This window comes from Alternaria atra, assembly GCF_907166805.1.
Source record: "Alternaria atra isolate CS162 genome assembly, contig: 21, whole genome shotgun sequence".
Taxonomy (NCBI): Eukaryota; Fungi; Ascomycota; class Dothideomycetes; order Pleosporales; family Pleosporaceae; genus Alternaria; species Alternaria atra.
Genome location: NW_025091319.1, coordinates 357,893 through 375,470, shown reverse-complemented (window position 1 = coordinate 375,470; position 17,578 = coordinate 357,893). Strand labels below are relative to the sequence as shown.

The 17,578-nt window shown below is 50.5% G+C and overlaps 8 protein-coding genes across 8 annotated transcripts; 5 read left to right on the top strand and 3 right to left on the bottom strand.

Annotated features, from left to right (window-relative positions):
- Positions 1-303: 303 nt before the first annotated feature.
- ALTATR162_LOCUS558 (uncharacterized protein) lies at positions 304-1,131 on the top strand (the record flags this gene model as incomplete). Its single annotated transcript, XM_043308152.1, has 2 exons — positions 304-439; positions 488-1,131. 2 exons carry the CDS (start codon positions 304-306, stop codon positions 1,129-1,131), a joined length of 780 nt encoding a protein of 259 aa, XP_043164087.1.
- A 208-nt stretch (positions 1,132-1,339) lies between these two features.
- Positions 1,340-3,232, top strand: ALTATR162_LOCUS557 (uncharacterized protein; the record flags this gene model as incomplete). Its single annotated transcript, XM_043308151.1, has 1 exon — positions 1,340-3,232. The coding sequence occupies one exon, from the start codon at positions 1,340-1,342 to the stop codon at positions 3,230-3,232; it is 1,893 nt and encodes a 630-aa protein (XP_043164086.1).
- Positions 3,233-4,413: 1,181 nt separating this feature from the next.
- Positions 4,414-5,046, top strand: ALTATR162_LOCUS556 (uncharacterized protein; the record flags this gene model as incomplete). The annotated part of the gene is made up of 1 exon (XM_043308150.1): positions 4,414-5,046. One exon carries the CDS (start codon positions 4,414-4,416, stop codon positions 5,044-5,046), a length of 633 nt encoding a protein of 210 aa, XP_043164085.1.
- A 408-nt stretch (positions 5,047-5,454) lies between these two features.
- On the top strand, positions 5,455-6,414 carry ALTATR162_LOCUS555 (uncharacterized protein; the record flags this gene model as incomplete). Its single annotated transcript, XM_043308149.1, has 1 exon — positions 5,455-6,414. One exon carries the CDS (start codon positions 5,455-5,457, stop codon positions 6,412-6,414), a length of 960 nt encoding a protein of 319 aa, XP_043164084.1.
- A 2,662-nt stretch (positions 6,415-9,076) lies between these two features.
- ALTATR162_LOCUS554 (uncharacterized protein) lies at positions 9,077-10,018 on the bottom strand (the record flags this gene model as incomplete). The annotated part of the gene is made up of 1 exon (XM_043308148.1): positions 9,077-10,018. The coding sequence occupies one exon, from the start codon at positions 10,016-10,018 to the stop codon at positions 9,077-9,079; it is 942 nt and encodes a 313-aa protein (XP_043164083.1).
- Positions 10,019-10,842: 824 nt separating this feature from the next.
- On the bottom strand, positions 10,843-12,294 carry ALTATR162_LOCUS553 (uncharacterized protein; the record flags this gene model as incomplete). The annotated part of the gene is made up of 1 exon (XM_043308147.1): positions 10,843-12,294. One exon carries the CDS (start codon positions 12,292-12,294, stop codon positions 10,843-10,845), a length of 1,452 nt encoding a protein of 483 aa, XP_043164082.1.
- A 1,577-nt stretch (positions 12,295-13,871) lies between these two features.
- On the bottom strand, positions 13,872-14,159 carry ALTATR162_LOCUS552 (uncharacterized protein; the record flags this gene model as incomplete). Its single annotated transcript, XM_043308146.1, has 1 exon — positions 13,872-14,159. One exon carries the CDS (start codon positions 14,157-14,159, stop codon positions 13,872-13,874), a length of 288 nt encoding a protein of 95 aa, XP_043164081.1.
- Positions 14,160-15,057: 898 nt separating this feature from the next.
- Positions 15,058-16,803, top strand: ALTATR162_LOCUS551 (uncharacterized protein; the record flags this gene model as incomplete). Its single annotated transcript, XM_043308145.1, has 3 exons — positions 15,058-15,208; positions 15,291-16,239; positions 16,479-16,803. 3 exons carry the CDS (start codon positions 15,058-15,060, stop codon positions 16,801-16,803), a joined length of 1,425 nt encoding a protein of 474 aa, XP_043164080.1.
- Between the last annotated feature and the right edge of the window lie 775 nt (positions 16,804-17,578).

Here is a 17,578-nt window from a genome sequence, read left to right as displayed (position 1 = left end):
TGCCCATCGGACGACGCATTTGCTGGCAGCAGAACCGATGGTCATCAACGCGAAAGCCTTGATTGCTCCCTGCAATGTGTACAAGCCACAGTCTTGGGAGCGGCTGCATCGGATGGCATCGCGTGGTGAGGTGCATGAAGATAACTAACGCCTAGGCGCCGATCTTCCGATAGGTTCAAATTAGGTTAGCCGGCGCATCGTCTGCTGACACGTGACAGCGTAGAATGCTGGCGATCTGGGCTGTGGGCGCGTCGCGTCCCTTTCGCTTTCATCCCACTTCACGCATTATCAACACAATATGACATGTCAACGCATTCATCATCGCGTCCTTATCGGTTATACCCCGCATATTGTTTCAAAGCATCACCTACATACAATACATGGGTGAAGCTCACTGCTGCAGATGTACAAGCCCTTCGGTCAGAGAAGGACTTCCAAGGTAGTAGTTCCGGCCAGCAGTATGTATGTGGCTGACTTATATGAGCAGCGCAGCGACCACTGCTCTACTTTCACCTCAATCATCCCATCCGTTATGTCCGCATCATCGGCGTTGTAGTAGCTATCGATGACATCAATCTCAAATACACGGCGCTCACCATCGACGACGGAAGCGGCGCCACCATCGAGCTGAAGATCGTACGAATACTTCCCACGGAGCAGAACCCGGTAGACACATCATCGAACACAAAGATCAGTAATTTGAACGTAGTCAGTCGATTTGGCATCTTCGAAGTGGTTGTGGATGGCCAGCCACTAGATATAGGGTCGGTCGTCAAGGCGAAGTGCACTATTTCGGAGTTCAGAGGCAACAAACAGCTGGAGTTACAGCGCATCTCAGTCATCACGACGACCGATGAAGAAGCACGAGCTTGGGCAGAGACCGCTGCCTTTAAGCAGACAGTTTTATCTCGACCATGGCATATCTCGTCAGCCGAGCACAAGAAGATCAAGCATAAGATCAAGGCGGATAAGAAGAAAGAGCAGGAATATGAAAGACGCAAAGCCGAATATGAAGTCAAGAAAGAGGAGCATAGGCTGGCCAGGGAGGCATACCTTGCGCAAAGAGAAAAAAGGCTAGAGGCTCGACGCCGGAAGGAGGAAGTGATGCTGAATAGTGGTGCCTTGATATGAGATGAAGTATTTTTCCCAGAAAAGGCGCTTTCAGCATGCCAGCGCGGTTGAATGGGTGCGGGGTTGTGGTGGCGCAGCACATGGCTTCAGCCTGATCGCGTACAACAGGTGCCTTCTTCTCCTTCTACTTTCCTACCTTGCGTATACTCTGGCTATAGCTTCGACACATCTCAAATTGGTCGGTATTGAACGACTGTTAATCAGGGCCATGGTCGATGTTACCATAATTCAGCCTCATGTCGATGAACGCCCATGTGAACCTCCGCATCCGGCTGAGGGCCCTTCCACGTCCCAAGATGCAAGGACTCCACTTCAATATGATGATCTGCCACAGGACCACAGCATTCGAGTCATCGATTTGGCCCCCGGCGCCTGGGACGAGCCTGTTAGGTGCTCCTTGAGGACAGTTCGTTTAGACGACAATAATCTTTGCTACGAAGCGATCTCCTACGCCTGGGGAGACCCCACAGACCGAAGAACCTTAGTTTGCAACGGGTCCGTTGTCAGCACAACACGCAACTTATTCGAGGCTCTGCAGCGCTTCCGGTACGATGCTACTACGAGGACGCTTTGGGCAGACGCGATATGCATAAACCAAGCCAACAACGAAGAGCGAACATCTCAAGTGCGGCTGATGAGTTTCATCTACAAAAGAGCTGTTCGGGTGGTTGTATGGCTGCAACATGACGATGATCAAATAGTCCAAGATTCTCTGAACGCTGTATGCCGATTTGCACGCAAAGAAGATGGTTTCACTCGAATCGAGATCCAAGGACCGCATACGCCAAACCAGAGCACGCAGGTCTTCTACCGATGGCGTGATGTAGATGTGACCAGCATTACTGGAGAAGAATCATCCGAGGTTACTAATGTCGCCATCGACGCTCTGTGTCATATTTGTTCGTCACCTTGGTTTGGTCGAGGATGGGTGATTCAGGAAGTGGTATTAGGCACCTCGGTGTCTGCATTCTGGGGTCACGCTGAAATCGGCTTCAACTGGCTGGGCATTGCTGTTAGTTCTGTCATATCGAATCATTCAACCGGCTGGAGTCACAAAATGGATTACTGCCTTCTCCTCTACCAGATCTCCGTGTCACACCGTAATCTCAACGGTACATGGAGATCTCTCTACAGTCTGATTCACTCCACTAGCCACTTTGTGTTCAGCGAACCAAAAGACAGGATATATGGGCTACTTGGATTGAGAACCCTTGAGTGTGACCCTGTAAATGGGCAGTCTTTTGTCGACCCTGACTACAGCATTACGACCACGGAATGCTATCGTCGGGTGGCTGGAAAGCTACTTTCTGACTGGCACGATCTTAGAGTACTTTCCTGGGTGTACCATAGTTCCGAATTCGCCAGTAACTGGCCATCATGGGTGCCAAATTTTGACGAAACGGATGTTAATACATTCATAGGCTCTCGAGAGCCACGCCTCAAAGAGAAGGAGAGACCTAGTCTTGTTGATATTTTCGAAAGTGTCACCGACGAGAAACAGTGTATCAATATCCCAGGTTTTAGAGTCGATGCCGTAGATCGGGAAGTTGAAGAATATGCCAATCTAGGAAACCTCAAAGTCGATTGTCACGCACCTACACACCTGCAAGCTGTGCTCCGCACGTTGAGCCGCCTATACGATGATGCATATCTTGCCTCTACACTGGGGAACTGGCAAAAAGAGCTGCCACTGGACTGTGGTCGCATTGCGAACCTTGTGAGCGAATATCGTACGTTTATGAAGAGAGACTTTGTTCAAGACATGTATTTGGAGGCGCTGTTAACGAGACTAAGCTTCGATTCTGAGTCTTCTTTCGAACCCCACGCGGACAGGTTCTTTCGTCGATGCCTCCAAGATAGAACAGGTCGTACCCTATTTGTCACCAGCACGGGAATGCTAGGTCTTGGTCCGAAGGTCGCACTCCCAGGCGACATCGTAGTAGTTCTACATGGCGCCTCAGTACCTTTCGTTCTCCGACCTGCAGACAACGGCTTCTGGAGACTTGTAGGAGAATGCTACCTGTACGAAGTCAACGAGGGTCGCTTTCACAGAGAATGGGAAGAGAAAGGCAGCGTATCGGAGAAGTTCTGTATCTACTGAACTGCCAATACGGCAAGCACCGAACGATCACTCGCCTCTTCACTCGCATTGGCTCCCTGAAATCTAGTTGTCTACGCATGATTCAAAAGCCCAAAATGACGCCGTATGATAGGGACGTCACGCGCCGTCCAACTGAACGCATTGGACTATGATGTGGGAGTGTCTTGGACGACGGGATAGGAACGAGTCACTGCAGGACGTCCGATCAGTACTATCACGATCGAGATAAATAGCGATAATATCCATCCCCTTTCGATGTCACTACGTTGAGTACAATCCCGCAAATGCTTGTCGATTGTAAGAGTCTCCTCCAGCAGCAATCTCTGGAGCCTACGTGATATAGAGAGGTGATGTGAGTATATTCAATCCGAACCCTGAGGCTGATCTAATGCTAATATAAGGCTCGAAGTTGACCATCCCGTGAAACTCGAAATCTCCAAGCTGGCACGCTACGCAATCCCATCTACCACCTTTTCTGGCCAGTCAGTCCGAGAATTGCTTCCCAATCGGCTATACTACCGTTATATTGGGGTATCCGCTCTTAGCAGGAGGACCGTTAGCCTCTTCGTTGCCTTTCCCGTGATCATGGGGGTCAGTGCGGAGTTTGTTATATAGACTCTTTCGCGATCGATATTTGGTCTTTACCCCATACTTATCAACCCCTCGATTTCATTCCATTATCTCGCTATTTTGCGAGCGATAAGCGCCACAAAGGTTCGTGAACACCTCCGGCCTGCTCTTTTCGCACTCATACACAGCCGAGGAGCTTAACAGTAACTGCCAGACCACACGCTGTACCTGTCGGCGCCTGCTTTGTGCGTTGATCAACTCAAAGTCCCGCGAATATACTATATCTCCTTTGTCGCATGTCTTCGTACTACCTCGAAGAGTGGAGAGTCATGAATCTTATTGTGGAGATCAGGCGGAAACTGAGCTAGGCAAAGAATGCGACAACATTTCTGATTAGAGAGCTCGCACGGCCTATAAATCAAACCAGAGCATGGATACAAAGAGAAGATCCTGCATATTTCAAGATTGCTTTTCTCGGATTGAGTGGACCGGTAGTTGCACGTGGAGAGTAAGGGAAACTGCGAGTGATCAGTTACAGCAAACACGAGCATCCTTAAAAGCTGCGTCTACCGCCCAAGTCTAGCACTCCACAACCTCTTCATACGAGAACCATGAGCGAGAGAGCCGAGCAACTAACGAAAAAGTTACGAAAGGAGTTTGGTGATGTGCCACCATGGAAAACCGCATCAACCCAGACCCGTCTTGACGAAGGGGACTCTGAATGGAGCATCACGAGGAGGTATTATGAGAGGGCCCATGACTATGACAAGTTTCTCCCGCTTGCACGCATGTTACATCGAAAGTTAAAGAAGGAAATTGGCCAATGCCCAGCAATCACGGAGTACAAGATCAGGGAATGGCTTGCGTTAGAGTACTGGACTGACACCCAAGTGAAGATAGAATATCGACTGGAGTTCGACAAGGCACGGCCCGAAGTGCGTCGAGCGAAGAAGCTACTGGTCGAGATGAGACGCGATCTAGGGGACTGCCACATGGTCGGCGACCTCAAGATACTCGGTTGGATTGAGTATGGTTTGACAGACAAACACATCAAGGACAAGTACCAAGGTTTCATTGTAAGGGCGAACCTTGTAAGTCGTGCGGAAGCCTTACAGTATCGTTTAGGAGATGAGGTGTCTCGCAGGCTGAATGTTTCGGTTCCTGAGCTACTGAAGCATTTCGATGATAATCTCGATGAAGATCAGATTGTGGAGGACTATCGAAAGAGGACATCCAAGCCTTGAGGCGAAAGATGCAGTGGCGGCACACTCATTGCTTACTGGCGCGCAGAATGGAATGTATTCGGAAGTGACAAACGCGTCTCTGTAGAAGCTCATGTAACTATCATCAAAGTGAATGTCGCGAAATAGCTGTTTCACTTGATCCAGAAAATTCGCACGTCCGTGATCGAGCTAGCAGTAAAAGTCCACCACTATCACAATCCGCGCCGACACAGACCCTGCGAAGACCCCTCCAACCATTTGACCGACGGTATTCTCAGATCACACCTTCCCGTCAAGACAGTCCATTGCCCAAGGGCCGACACATACATTTATAGATCCTGTCCGCCGCTAAGTCTTTGGCCTCAGAACAGACTGCGACTTTCGCGCTCGATCCTGAACCTTGGAGTGCCGCAACACAGATAGTACACCATGGCCGAAAACGGTACAATCTCTGCGATGTACAAGCCCACGCGTCCTTCGCTGGGCGACTGGAGCCGGTCCGAGTATCTTTACATCCAACTACATAGCGAGCTGCTCTTTGCCGTTGCGTATCTACCCGCCGCACCCTGCCCATGCATCGACGACGCCTCTCAGTATATCGGTTACTGCCAGTACTTCGCTATTCCCGACGCCACAACCGATGATCCTCTGGAAGAGGCGGGAAGCGGCGTGGTAAAAGGCATCAAAACCTTCATCGACAAGCGAGACGAGCTATCTGGATGGGTGATGTGGGCCCTTCGAGCAACGAAGATGAAAGCTATCGTCAACAGTGATGACTCTGAAATACGTAACGTCAAGGTATCGCTAGCCATGCTACAGGAATATCGCCAGATACGGGAGCGGATGGGCGTCGATACATACGTAGACAACCCAAAATTCTGCCCAGCCCTTTGGTCGTTCCTTCAAGATGCCGCTCGCAATCAATTTCCTCGGTTCAGCGGAAACACTACCCAGGCTGAACCCACACAAGATGTCGATACCAACGCTGACATGGACATGGACATGGACTTTACCTCTATCACCGGATCTGTACCTGCCAACGACCTGGCGGACACATCAGACCACGACTCAACAGACGAGAATAAAATACCTGACGCTGAAGACGACGTCAATCCTGGAACGACCCGCCTAGGCCCGGATGACTTTGCAAGAGAGACTGGAACAGTCAGGTGCACGCGATACATGCCGTCTAATGGTCAGCGGTGCCGGCGACGTGCGGCGACAGAAAACGAAGACCGTCGGTCGTGGCTATGTCACAACCATGACCCGGTGGAGAAGAAGAAGATATTGGCTGATCGTTTGGCGAGGAACAAGGCGGCAAAGACGGCAAAGGGATTTAGGCCAGCGAAGCCCAAACAGCAGAAGAAGCAGAAAAAGGTAGGGAAGTGAGAGGACACGAGAGCAAGCGCGAAACGCACTTGGAAAGCTACAGTGGTGAGTGAAAGATAAAAAGCCCTACCACGTAACAAGCCTTCAAGGTGAGCGTTGTGGAACGACATGCAACACACGCCGGTGGAGCTAGCTTTCAAGCTGCTCTATACAAATCGGGATGGGAAAGCTTTTGACGAAGGCAGATTTTGGCGGATAATGCAACGGGCAGGAAAAACATCGGCAGTGCCTTAACTCTAGAGCGAGGTGTTGCGGAACATGATTTAGCGAGGCATTCATGATGCGTCAGGAGTTTTGCGGAAGGTATTTCGAGGTTACAGTGTTAACCGGCTTACTGTTCTAGTAGCGGACCCTGTATAATAAGTCAAAGGGTTTCTTTTTTCTTCTTTTTTATAATAATCAACGGATCTTCTGCATGCTCACCTGTGGTTATATAATAGTATCGCTCGCCGTCGAGTCGTGAGAGTCAGCTCTTTGCATACTCAGGTCCGGCGTGGAGACGAAAGTTTGAGAAGGCACAAGTGGAGGACGTGTGCGAAGGCTGGAAAGGAAATAACATTGAAGTTTGCAGCACGCTATGACATCATCATCATCGCGTGTTGTTGACAAGTCGAGCTATCAGCCATCGTGCTACGCGTACCAGACACCCAGAAGCTTACAAGGGATTGAGACGAGTATAGACATGTAAGCCTCAGCAATACATTTCAAGGATATCTAATACTAGCGGGTGCCGTCATAACTGTTGGAGGCGAACTTATGCAAGGCTATGGTAATCAATACTACTAACGTGTTTTATAAGCGAGTCGTCCTTACAAGCGAGTCGTCCACCCCACCAACTTTGATCACCTTTGAAGATCAAATCAGTTATGCCTCAACGCCAACAAGCTCTATTGCGCTCATCTGAAGCTGATATGCAGCTTACTATATCATCTCTTAATAGCCACCAGATCAAGACTGAGAGAGCTGCTGCTCGCGCGTTTAACGTCCCTCGAATGACGCTACGCGACCGACGCGCTGGCAGGCTTGCACGACGCGATTGCCAGCCCAACTCAAAGAAGCTTACCCAGCTAGAGGAGGAGGTAATTATTAGACATATACTCGACCTTGATTAGCGAGGATTTGGGCCTACGTATACAGCTGCGCGCGATATGGCTAATAAGCTGCTTGCTGCGCGTGGCGCAGGTCGCGTTGGCGTCCACTGGCCGCGCAACTTTGTCAAGCGTACAGACAGTCTTATGACGCGTTTTAATCGATCGTACGATAGGCAGAGAGCTCTATGCGAGGATCCTGTGCTAATCAGCCGCTGGTTTAAGCTGGTAGAGGAGACAAAGGCCAAGTACGGCATCTGTGATGAGGACGTCTACAACTTTGACGAGGCTGGCTTTATGATGGGCAAGATCCAGACTCAGCTAGTTATCACAGGGTCAGAGAGGAGAGGCAGGCCAAAGACTATCCAGCCTGGCAACCGCGAGTGGGTGACGGTAATTGCTGCAATCAACGCTGCTGGCTGGACAATCCCACCGTTCCTCATCTTTGCTGGCAAGTATCACCTGTCAGCCTGGTACGAGGAGGATATCCCACGCGACTGGGCTATCGCAGTTAGCGACAACGGCTGGACAACCAACGAGATAGGAGTAGAGTGGCTAAAGCACTTTATTAAGCATACTGAGGGCAAGGTAGTTGGAGCACGCCGCCTGCTTATCCTTGACGGCCACGAGAGCCACCAGTCTCTTGAGTTTCAAGAGCTCTGCAAGGAGAGCAATATCTACACGCTCTGCATGCCAGCTCACTCATCTCACCTACTGCAGCCTCTTGACGTAGGCTGCTTCTCGCCTATGAAGCGTGCGTACAGCCGTGAGATTGAGGCTCTAATGCGCTACAATATCAACCATATCACCAAGCTCGAATTCCTGCCAGCCTTTAAGGCAGCCTTTGATCGATCGTTCACCTTAGCCAATATCTGCTCAGCTTTTCGAGGCGCAGGCCTAGCCCCTCTCCAGCCAGACGCTGTTCTATCAAAGCTCAACGTGCAGCTGCGTACGCCTACTCCACCAGCTGCTCTCGCAGAGCCTCCTGGGAGGCTCGTACACCAAGCAACGTACGTGAGCTTGAGGCTCAATCAACGTTAATACGTGATCGCGTGCGGCAGCATAAGAGCTCATCACCAGCCTCGATTATTGAGGCGATTAACCAGCTTAAAAGGGGGCTGAGGTGATGATGTCTCAGCCGAGCTTATGCGCGATCAGATTACCTGCCTTGAGAGAGCCAACGAGGCAGCAACTAAGCGTAGGCAGCGCAAAAAGAAACGGATACAGAAGCGTGGGACCTTAACAAAGGGAGAGGGAGAGGATATACTAGCTCAAAAGGAGGCTGACCAGCAGATTGAGCGTGAACAGCGTCAAGGTGGTGAGCGATCAGGCCTTAGCCGCCAGGCTATTGCGCGCTGCAGGAGGTGCAGGGAGACTGGGCACAACTCACGAACGTGCAAAAAGGATGCTGTAGATACTATTTAATCTACTATATTAATCGCTTTGTTCTACCTTATTACGTTGTTGCGTTGCGTAGCTTTGAAGGTGATCAAAGTTAGTGGGGTGGACGACTCGCTTGTAAGGACGACTCGCTTATAAAACACGTTATCTATTTGGCTCCAAACATGACTCTCCTACTGTAACAACTCCTCCATAACATCAGCAGGCGTTCTCTTCGGCGCAGCAATCTCCAGTACTTCTTTGCTTGTTGTCTCTGCCTTCGCCAGACCCTCCCATGCTGTCTCCGGAGCAAATTTAATAGTTTTTATCACGTTCTTTGAGTGGCTCGATGCAGCAGCCATGTCGTCTATGAACGAGACGTCTTGGAACTTGACATCCTCGACCTTGGCGCCAATATGCTTCTCAACCATCGCTACGATCTGATTTCCCGTGATATCCTCAGGGCCGTTGAGGACATACCTACGCTTGTTGTGCGCAGAAGTGTCGTCCTGGAGTAGGAGATGCGCAGCGAAGACCCCAACCTCTGAGGGATCGATGATGCCAACTGGAGTATCAGCGTTCGCCATCAGGCGAAGTGTGTGTTGCTTGCCGCCATCGCGGACGGTTTTGATGAGTCCAGCAGCGGGGCCAAGGTAGAGTTGTGAGAACACATTGGGCTGCAGAGATGACCAGTGCATACTTCCAAAGGCTGACGAATCAAGCATGGCCTCAATCGCCCAGTGCGCACGCGGATAGTACGCTTTGCAGTCTGGACGAACATTTGCGGCTGTCGTGGAGATGCGCGCAACGTACTTGACGCCAGCACCAAGGGCCGCAAGGTGGAATGTGGACTCTTCCGCGAAATGGGGTGGCTCATTGTGTGAAGCGATGAAAGCTCTGGCAACCTTATGTTCGCGCAGCCACTCCGTAGTGATCTCGGTCCAGTTGTATTCGACAATTTCTACATGCGGAAATTTGGCCAGTGCTTTTGCCGAGGAGCTGTTTGCGGAACGGGTCATGGCGAGGATGCGATAGCTGGAGAAGGTCTTGCTGGCTTGAAGTTGGTTCGAAAGGGTCTCGACCACACTGCGGCCGGTATTGCCTGTGGCACCAACGATGAGGAATGAAGAAGCCATGATTCAGCAAGGTAATGCAACAAGAACTTAGTTAGAAGATGGTATTTAGAGTGGTTTGACGATGCAAGCAAATTGAAACAGATACTCAAGTTTTTGTACATAGCTGCGGAGTGACAACAACTCCGTGGTGTCACTAGCTGCGGAGTGCTATTAGCTGTAGAGTGGTACGGCTTGCATCACGCATCCGCATTTCGCCCGAACATCAAACCATTAAGGGGATGACTGCTGCAGAGAACGACCAATCAAATCATCGGAGCGCTACAGCCGCACGCCATTAGTAGGGTGGGGCGAACACCGCAAGAAGGTGCAGATCGCGCAGCACCATGGACCTGAGCAAAACGAAGGCCAGTGTGACACCACTATGACGATATATCATAGCTCAGTAGTAAAGTAGTGCTTGCGATCGTTTTCCTGGCTATTATTATTCAGGATGCTTTGAAAGATTGTCCTTGGCAGTTCTAGTACTAGCCATGAGCTTGTAGCTGACCTTCAGGGCTATGGAATAGAGATTCCATTCCGTTTGTGTCGCATAATGCAAGCGGTTTGGAAACTGCATTTCACGCATGATCGAGGGCAAATACAGACGAAGAGTATAAGATATGTAGAACTTCCCACTTGCATGGTAGTAAGCCTTATATAAAATCAAAAACTTGTTGTTACTACACGCACTAGTACAAAATCTCAATGACACTACGCGGTCTGGTCGGCGGTGATACAACGCTACGGAACGACAAAAGCCATACCTCGTGTCCCCCATCTACAGGCTCTCAGGACGCTTGTAAAGACATTGTTCAGCCACTTCGATGCTTACCGAGGACTTGGGACTACAATTCGTTGTCGTAGTTCTCGTCCACCTCGATGTCGCGAGTAGCATGAACGTCGGAATCGACCTGGATCTCCCGGCCTCTGTCCTGTTCCTCGATCATCTCCTCGGTCTCCTCCGCATCGTCGTCTCCTCCTAAGGATGGAAGGGTATCGTCATCGTTATAGTCGACGGCCAGCGCTAAAAGCTCTTCTTCATCATCGTCGAGCTTGTCTTGTCCGAGAAATGGGTTGGCATTGCCAGAAATCTCCTTTTCCGGCGAGCGCATCTTTGGCGTGTCGTCATCATCGTCGCTCTCCTCAGTACCACCATGTGCTTTGTCGTGAGCACGCTCTTCAGCTTTGCTAGGTGGCCCAAATTTCTCTGGAATCTTTTTCGCCAGTGCGATACCTTCAACTGACTTGTCGCCGCGCCATCTCACCACCGGTGCCTGACCACGGTCGTAGAACGGCTTGTACGCTGTGTACTGATAGCGGACGCTCTCTACTGTTCGACCAGTAGATAGGCTACCCATGGCAAAACCAATGTTTTCCTTGAAGTCTTTGTTCATGAAGCGATCATTATGAAGCTCGGTGATCTCCCAGATTGATGCATCCGGGTTCTCCTGGAGCAGAGAAGCCAGATAGTGTTGCTCGATCCGTGTCCAAGGCCCATCCATTGTCACGCGATCGATAGCCTGGTAGCGACGATCGTTGAGAGCTTTGATGCTTTGCCTGTATTGCCAGTCCTTGGGTACTCTCCCGTAGCAGTAGACTTCTGGGATTTGCTTTGGCTCGGGGTCCTTCCTCGGGTGCTTCGGCCGCTTGTCGATTAGCGGGACTGGGAGCAGATCTACTTGGTCGCGATTTTGAGGGAGCAGTTCAATGTTGTGCGGGTCAAGATTGTAGTGGTGCTTCACGTATCGTGTACCCCGCTTGTATCGATAGCCACGGTTCTCGAATAAGGGAGGGTTAGTCTGCCCGTTGCTCGCACGAGCAGAGGGTTGATCAGGGTGGGGCCGAGGATCACCTGAAATGGGCTTCCTACCCCAGAAAGGATTCGACGGAGGCTTGTCTACAGTGTGGACATACGGAAGAAAGCCATCTCCCACAGGAGGTTTCTGCGCTTTCGCTTTCGAAACTCCAGCCTTGCTGCCCTCTTTTGGGACAGAAGCTTTTACACCATTTTCCTTTATGGCAAGAGCTTTTTGACCCTTCTTCTTTGGGGTAGAAGCTTTTGCTCCTTTCTTATCTTGGGGGGTAGAGGCGACCTCGTCAGATACTAGAGAAGTGTCCTGATCATCATCCACTGGCAATGCGGCCTCCTCTTCAGTAGATGCGGTGGTCTCCGAGATTCTCGATCGACCGATCCTGTCGATAGGTGCGGCTTCGATGTCGGCGGTCTTCTTCGTTGTCTTAGGTTTCTTGGGCGTCCTCTGGGGGACTAGCGGCGATTCAGCGAGTCGCTTGGTCATGTTGGGAGGATGCAGCTCCGTATCGATGCGTTGGTGAAACTCGGATGTCTCAGTGGTTGTTATGAGAGGGCCGAAAGGGTCGAATCGCGATGCTGTGTGGTCGTGCGTCGAGCTTTTCGCGAAGTGTTTTGCAGAATGGACTGCTATCGTCGAGCTTAGCGTGCTTGGAGGTGTATCCTGGTTGAGAGTCGTGGGTCTTAGTATTCGAGACATTTCCAGAGGAGAGAACGAAGAGTAATAAATATGAGGGCCAATGACCACCCCTAGATCGTAAGTGAAAGACTACTTCGGTGTACGAGGCTGGCGCTTTGACATATAAGTTGCACAGTGTGAAGTTGATATTGTCAGTTGGTGTCCTTTGTGCAGGGCTCTCGTTCACTTTCAAAGCCAGCAAATTGGTAAAACAGGCCAAACTGACAATGTCACAAGCGGACAAAGGCGATAGGAAACAATACCATCTCTTCATGTGCACGCCTGGCGATCTCCTTCTGTTTGTCATCATATGGAGATGACCATTCAGGTGTCCTCTTTCTCTCGGAGCTCAGGGTCCATTGCGCGCGCAGGGAAGGTGACCGCGCAAAGACGAACCTGTAGGTGACTGGGCCAACGGCTTCTGACACGTAATGTCGGTTAGAACCGAGACGCTGTCATGGCCACGTAACTTGTCGAGAGTCGCAAATCATGGGTATCGTAACGTCAAGGCCCGCCCACTCCTGTCGCTGGAAAACCACATACGTTTCTTCAAAGATTGTGTCGGATAATGGAAAGGAGTTTGCAATCTGCGTTCTGTCGATGTGTTGGTTATCGACAGTAAGGTACTAGAGATGACATGTCGTTGAATACATCTATGCATTTACTTGCGATTGAATTACTATTAGGACTGATTACGTAGAGCATGCTTAGTACATGTCTAAGCATTGTACATTATGCATATGCGATTAGGATGTCACCATCGACTCCTAGGACTCTCATTGTTTATTCTTTAAAATTGCTGGGCTTCCAAGAAGGCATCGCGAACAGCCAAACCTGGGCCATGTGCGAGACTCTTTGGATCAATACCTGATAGATCCAGGGCGATGTTCACTTGGTCGATCCTATAGAGCCAACAACGACAATGCATACGCGGAAGGACGTTTGTCAATCGCAACAAGGGATACTGGATATGTCGACGTCATTGATCTTCACCTCAACCAACCATCTTTCCACACGGTCATCTGGCACCCGAGCCGCGCGATCGTTGTCGACATCGCGGGACAGCCGATTAGCGGCGGCTGCTGGCGAGGCTAATGGTTTGGGACGAAGCAAGTTGTCCAGGTTGGCGACATTTTCGTGTGCAATTTGTACATCTGTCGCTGAGTTCAGGCTTCTTTCCCAGCGCTCGCCTGGGCAGCGCCATGAACTTCTTGCATCGCATATCGTTGGCGCTGCCTGCGGATTTCTGTTCGATCCCGTAACGAGATTGTGGTGGCCATAGCGTACGGTGTTGATGGGCGGCCCAGAACGATGGGCCATGACAGCGACTAGTGCACACGATTATGCGAACACTTGTACCTGCATGACGATATCATGTTTTGTTTTCAGAGACTGGCGTCGCTAGTCCTGCTTCGTTGGGAGAATCGTCGATACCAGGTCCTCATTTTGCCGAACAAAGTGTAGTCGCTTGTTTGGTCATCATCGGGGAATGGGGATGGAATTTCGGGTGCGGATTGCTTGCGATGCTGAAGGTGTTCTTCGTCCATGCGCAAGAGGTCTGCTGCAAACTGCTCTATCATGGTGAGGGCGGGCGAGTATTCAGGGCTCAAGTGGTTCGGAAGTGGTGGTGGGAAGGCCTCTTGGCCTGCAAAGTAGTGTAGTTGGTGCTCCATGTCGTTGATAGGGTGATGAGATGGGATGCAATGCGATGCGTTGTTATGGATGAGTTGTTGGCATCTTTCCAGAGGGTCGCGTCGCGTTTATATCACAACAGTACATGTCGTCATGTTCTCTTGCTCATCCCACACGCGCTATGTCGCGTGGCAGTGACCATATCCCACTTTCTTCCCGTGGCCGTGCGCGGTTTCAATACAATAATAAAATAAGACGCTCCGATTACATATTGTTCCCAGATCGACTGGTCACCAATATCGTCATTGCCTTGTTGCAGACGATACCCCTGAAACTTCCCGCTTTCCGGGGTTCAATCGATCGTATCGGCGTCATCAGGGGTGTTACATCGTCCGGGCAAGATCCAAGTTCCACCCTAGCAGGCAGGCCCGTGCGCGACGTGGAATGAGTACAAGTTGTTGATGATTTCTTGCACGCGATCGTGAGTCTCGTAAGAGATGTCTTGGTGTTGCAGGCTGGCATCGGCTCGCGCCTTCCGACAACACCCAACCTCGGCTGATCGGGCGAAGACGGCCAATGCAGTGACGTTCCTCACGAATACATCAATGACCAGCCGTGAACACCCTATCGTCATTGCAACGACATATAGAAATAATGCTCATCCCCACACCTTTCGGCGATTTTCTGCCCGCTACTTGAGATCCACCATCTGCATGCCTTGCAGCTTACATAGCGAAAGCCATTATATGTAGACGGAACTGCCCGAGATGCCTACCCCACCGTTCTCCCAAGACCGCCGAGATTGGTTGAGCGAAATTTCTGGACTGTTTTCGCAGCGCAAGACCAAGGACATTAAAAGCACACTGTCCACATCTCCTGTGAACCTTGGACTTGGAGCCTCAAAAGCCTTTGACTCTACTTCGACATTCAGCTTGAAAGATGACGCCTCCACAAAAGATCAAGCAATGGCTTACGGGCCAGGACGGGCTCGATAAGCTCAGGATGGACGAGGCGGAATGCCCAACTCCGGGAGAGGATGAAGTACTGGTTGAAGTACATTCAGTCAGTTTAAACTACAGGGATACTGAAGGTAAGTCCAACGCGATGTGGTTGTGCCAACTTCTGTGGCAGGGTTAAGACGGCCATTAGAACGACGCTAAGCACGTGGACAGTCGCTATGGGCCTCTACAATCACCACCAGTCGGTAGATCATCCCCCCGCCATCGTACCATGCAGTGACATGTGTGGTGTGGTTGTTGCCGTTGGTCCAGCCTCCAACAACACTTCAGACCCCTTCAAGAATCCGGCTTTCCAGCTCAAGGAAGGCGACAGGGTCATTAGCACATTTGCGCCGAAACATCTCAGTGGCCAAATCAAGGCCACAGACATCGCAAGCGGGCTTGGAGGGCCAGCCCCGGGAGTGCTGACGCAGTATCGTGTCTTCCCCACCTACGGCGTCGTCAAGATCCCAGACTATCTATCCGATGACGAAGCGGCTTGCTTGCCAATAGCAGCCGTGACCGCCTGGATGAGCTTGAACTGCATGCGGCCGAATGGCGAGATAATTGGAAAGGGCGAATCAGTCGTATGCCAGGGTACTGGTGGTGTTAGCATTTCCGCAGCTCAAATCGCGTCTGCAGCAGGCGCCGATGCCATCGTCACTTCTTCCTCTGACGAGAAGCTCCAGCGGGCCTCCAAGCTTGGTGCGAAGACAACCATCAACTACCGCAACAACCCCGATTGGGAAAACGCAGTCCTCTCTGCTACTTCCGATAACGGCGCTGATATCATTATCGAAGTCGGTGGCGCGCAGACACTGCGCAAGTCATTTGAATGCGTACGCTTCGGTGGATTGATCTCTTGCATTGGCTACCTCTCTGGTAAGCAAGACGAAGCTGGTGACAGGACAAACACAAACCTGTTGTGCTTGAAAAGGAATGTTACGCTCAAGGGTATAATGAACGGCCCTAGGACTGAGCTTGAAAGAATGCTTAAGTTCTACGATGAGAAGAAGATCAGACCAGTCGTCGATCGTATTTGGAAGTTCGAAGAGGCGGATCAAGCGCTCAAGTACTTGTTCAGCGGAGGACACTTTGGAAAAGTTGTCATTAAGGTGAAGGAGTAGGTAGTACAAGAGGTGTGTCATGGCTCAAAAGAATCCATCATCAAATACTTGTAATGCACAACTCATTGCATCATGAGAGATTGTGCATTCTTCTTCACGCGTCATCGATATGCATTAACTACAAAGCTTCTTGGTTGCTCATGAGGTTACCATTGGCGACTATCCTATTTCCTTGATGCCTGTCGCTAATCGTTTACGATGTCGGATCGGTGCAGGCTATAAACACGTCAGATAGCTACGGCCATACATCAGATTCGGCAGCGGGCAAGTGCACAGTCGTTGAATATCATCAAACTGCAAGTGCCGCCAAAGACAATAATGGAGTTAAAGATCACAAGGACGAAGCCGAAGATCTGCGGTTGACAGAGTTAAGCCAAAAACTGAGCGCGCCGCTGGGTACCGACATTCACACCCCACTTGCGGAAGACGCTGGCAAAGTGCTGGGTATCCTCGACGGCGATCTTTTAATCCTCCTCGACAACACGTTCCTGGTACCAAGCATGTTCAGCTTCAGCCAGGAGTGGACGCCAATCCTTGTCCTCTTGCAGTGCTACAGCTAGACCGTGAACGCCGATGCGTAACAACCACAAAACAGCGAACACCTTGAAGCCCCACAGCTTGAAGCTCTCTCGACCCACCACAAGCCAGTCATCTACATTGCCGATCACGACATCGATGACGTGTGACTTGTAGGTATGCGTGGTATAAGAGTTGACTAATCCTCCGCCTAAATTAAAACCCAGTTTCTTTTCAGTAGCAGCTACAGTTGATAGCCAGAACCAGATTTATACGCATACCAACACGGGGCCAATCAGTATGTCCCCTTCGGGGCAATTTCAAATATACAATGACACAAGTGAAGAAGCCTCTTTCATCCAGCTGGTCAGAGGAAAGAAGGTAGTCATCCTCTCTTCATCCTTTGCTGCGATTGCCGCCCACCAGGTCCTCTCAGCCACAGTATCCCGCTTGCAAGACCAGTCGCGTAGAATGTAAGCTAACTTCCTAACCGCACATTCTATCTTCGTTAATAGACTGATACCCACTAAGCAGAAGGTAGGTTACCATGGTATTGTTCACTACTTATTTTTGTTTATCTTTTCCGTTGCTTTTGTCGGCCATCTTCGTCATCGTATCAATGACTCGTCCCTTCTTCGTGCCTCCGTCATCGTCTTTCTTAGCATCGCTGTTCTCGAAAGTTACAATAAGTTCTTCCTCACGTTCTGGGAACTCGCTGTTTGTATACGATCCGGCGGTGATGGTAGAAGCTACATCAGAGTATGAGTTGTAATCGACTTCAACGAACTCGTAACTGTTGATTAGTTCTTGGTCTTCGAC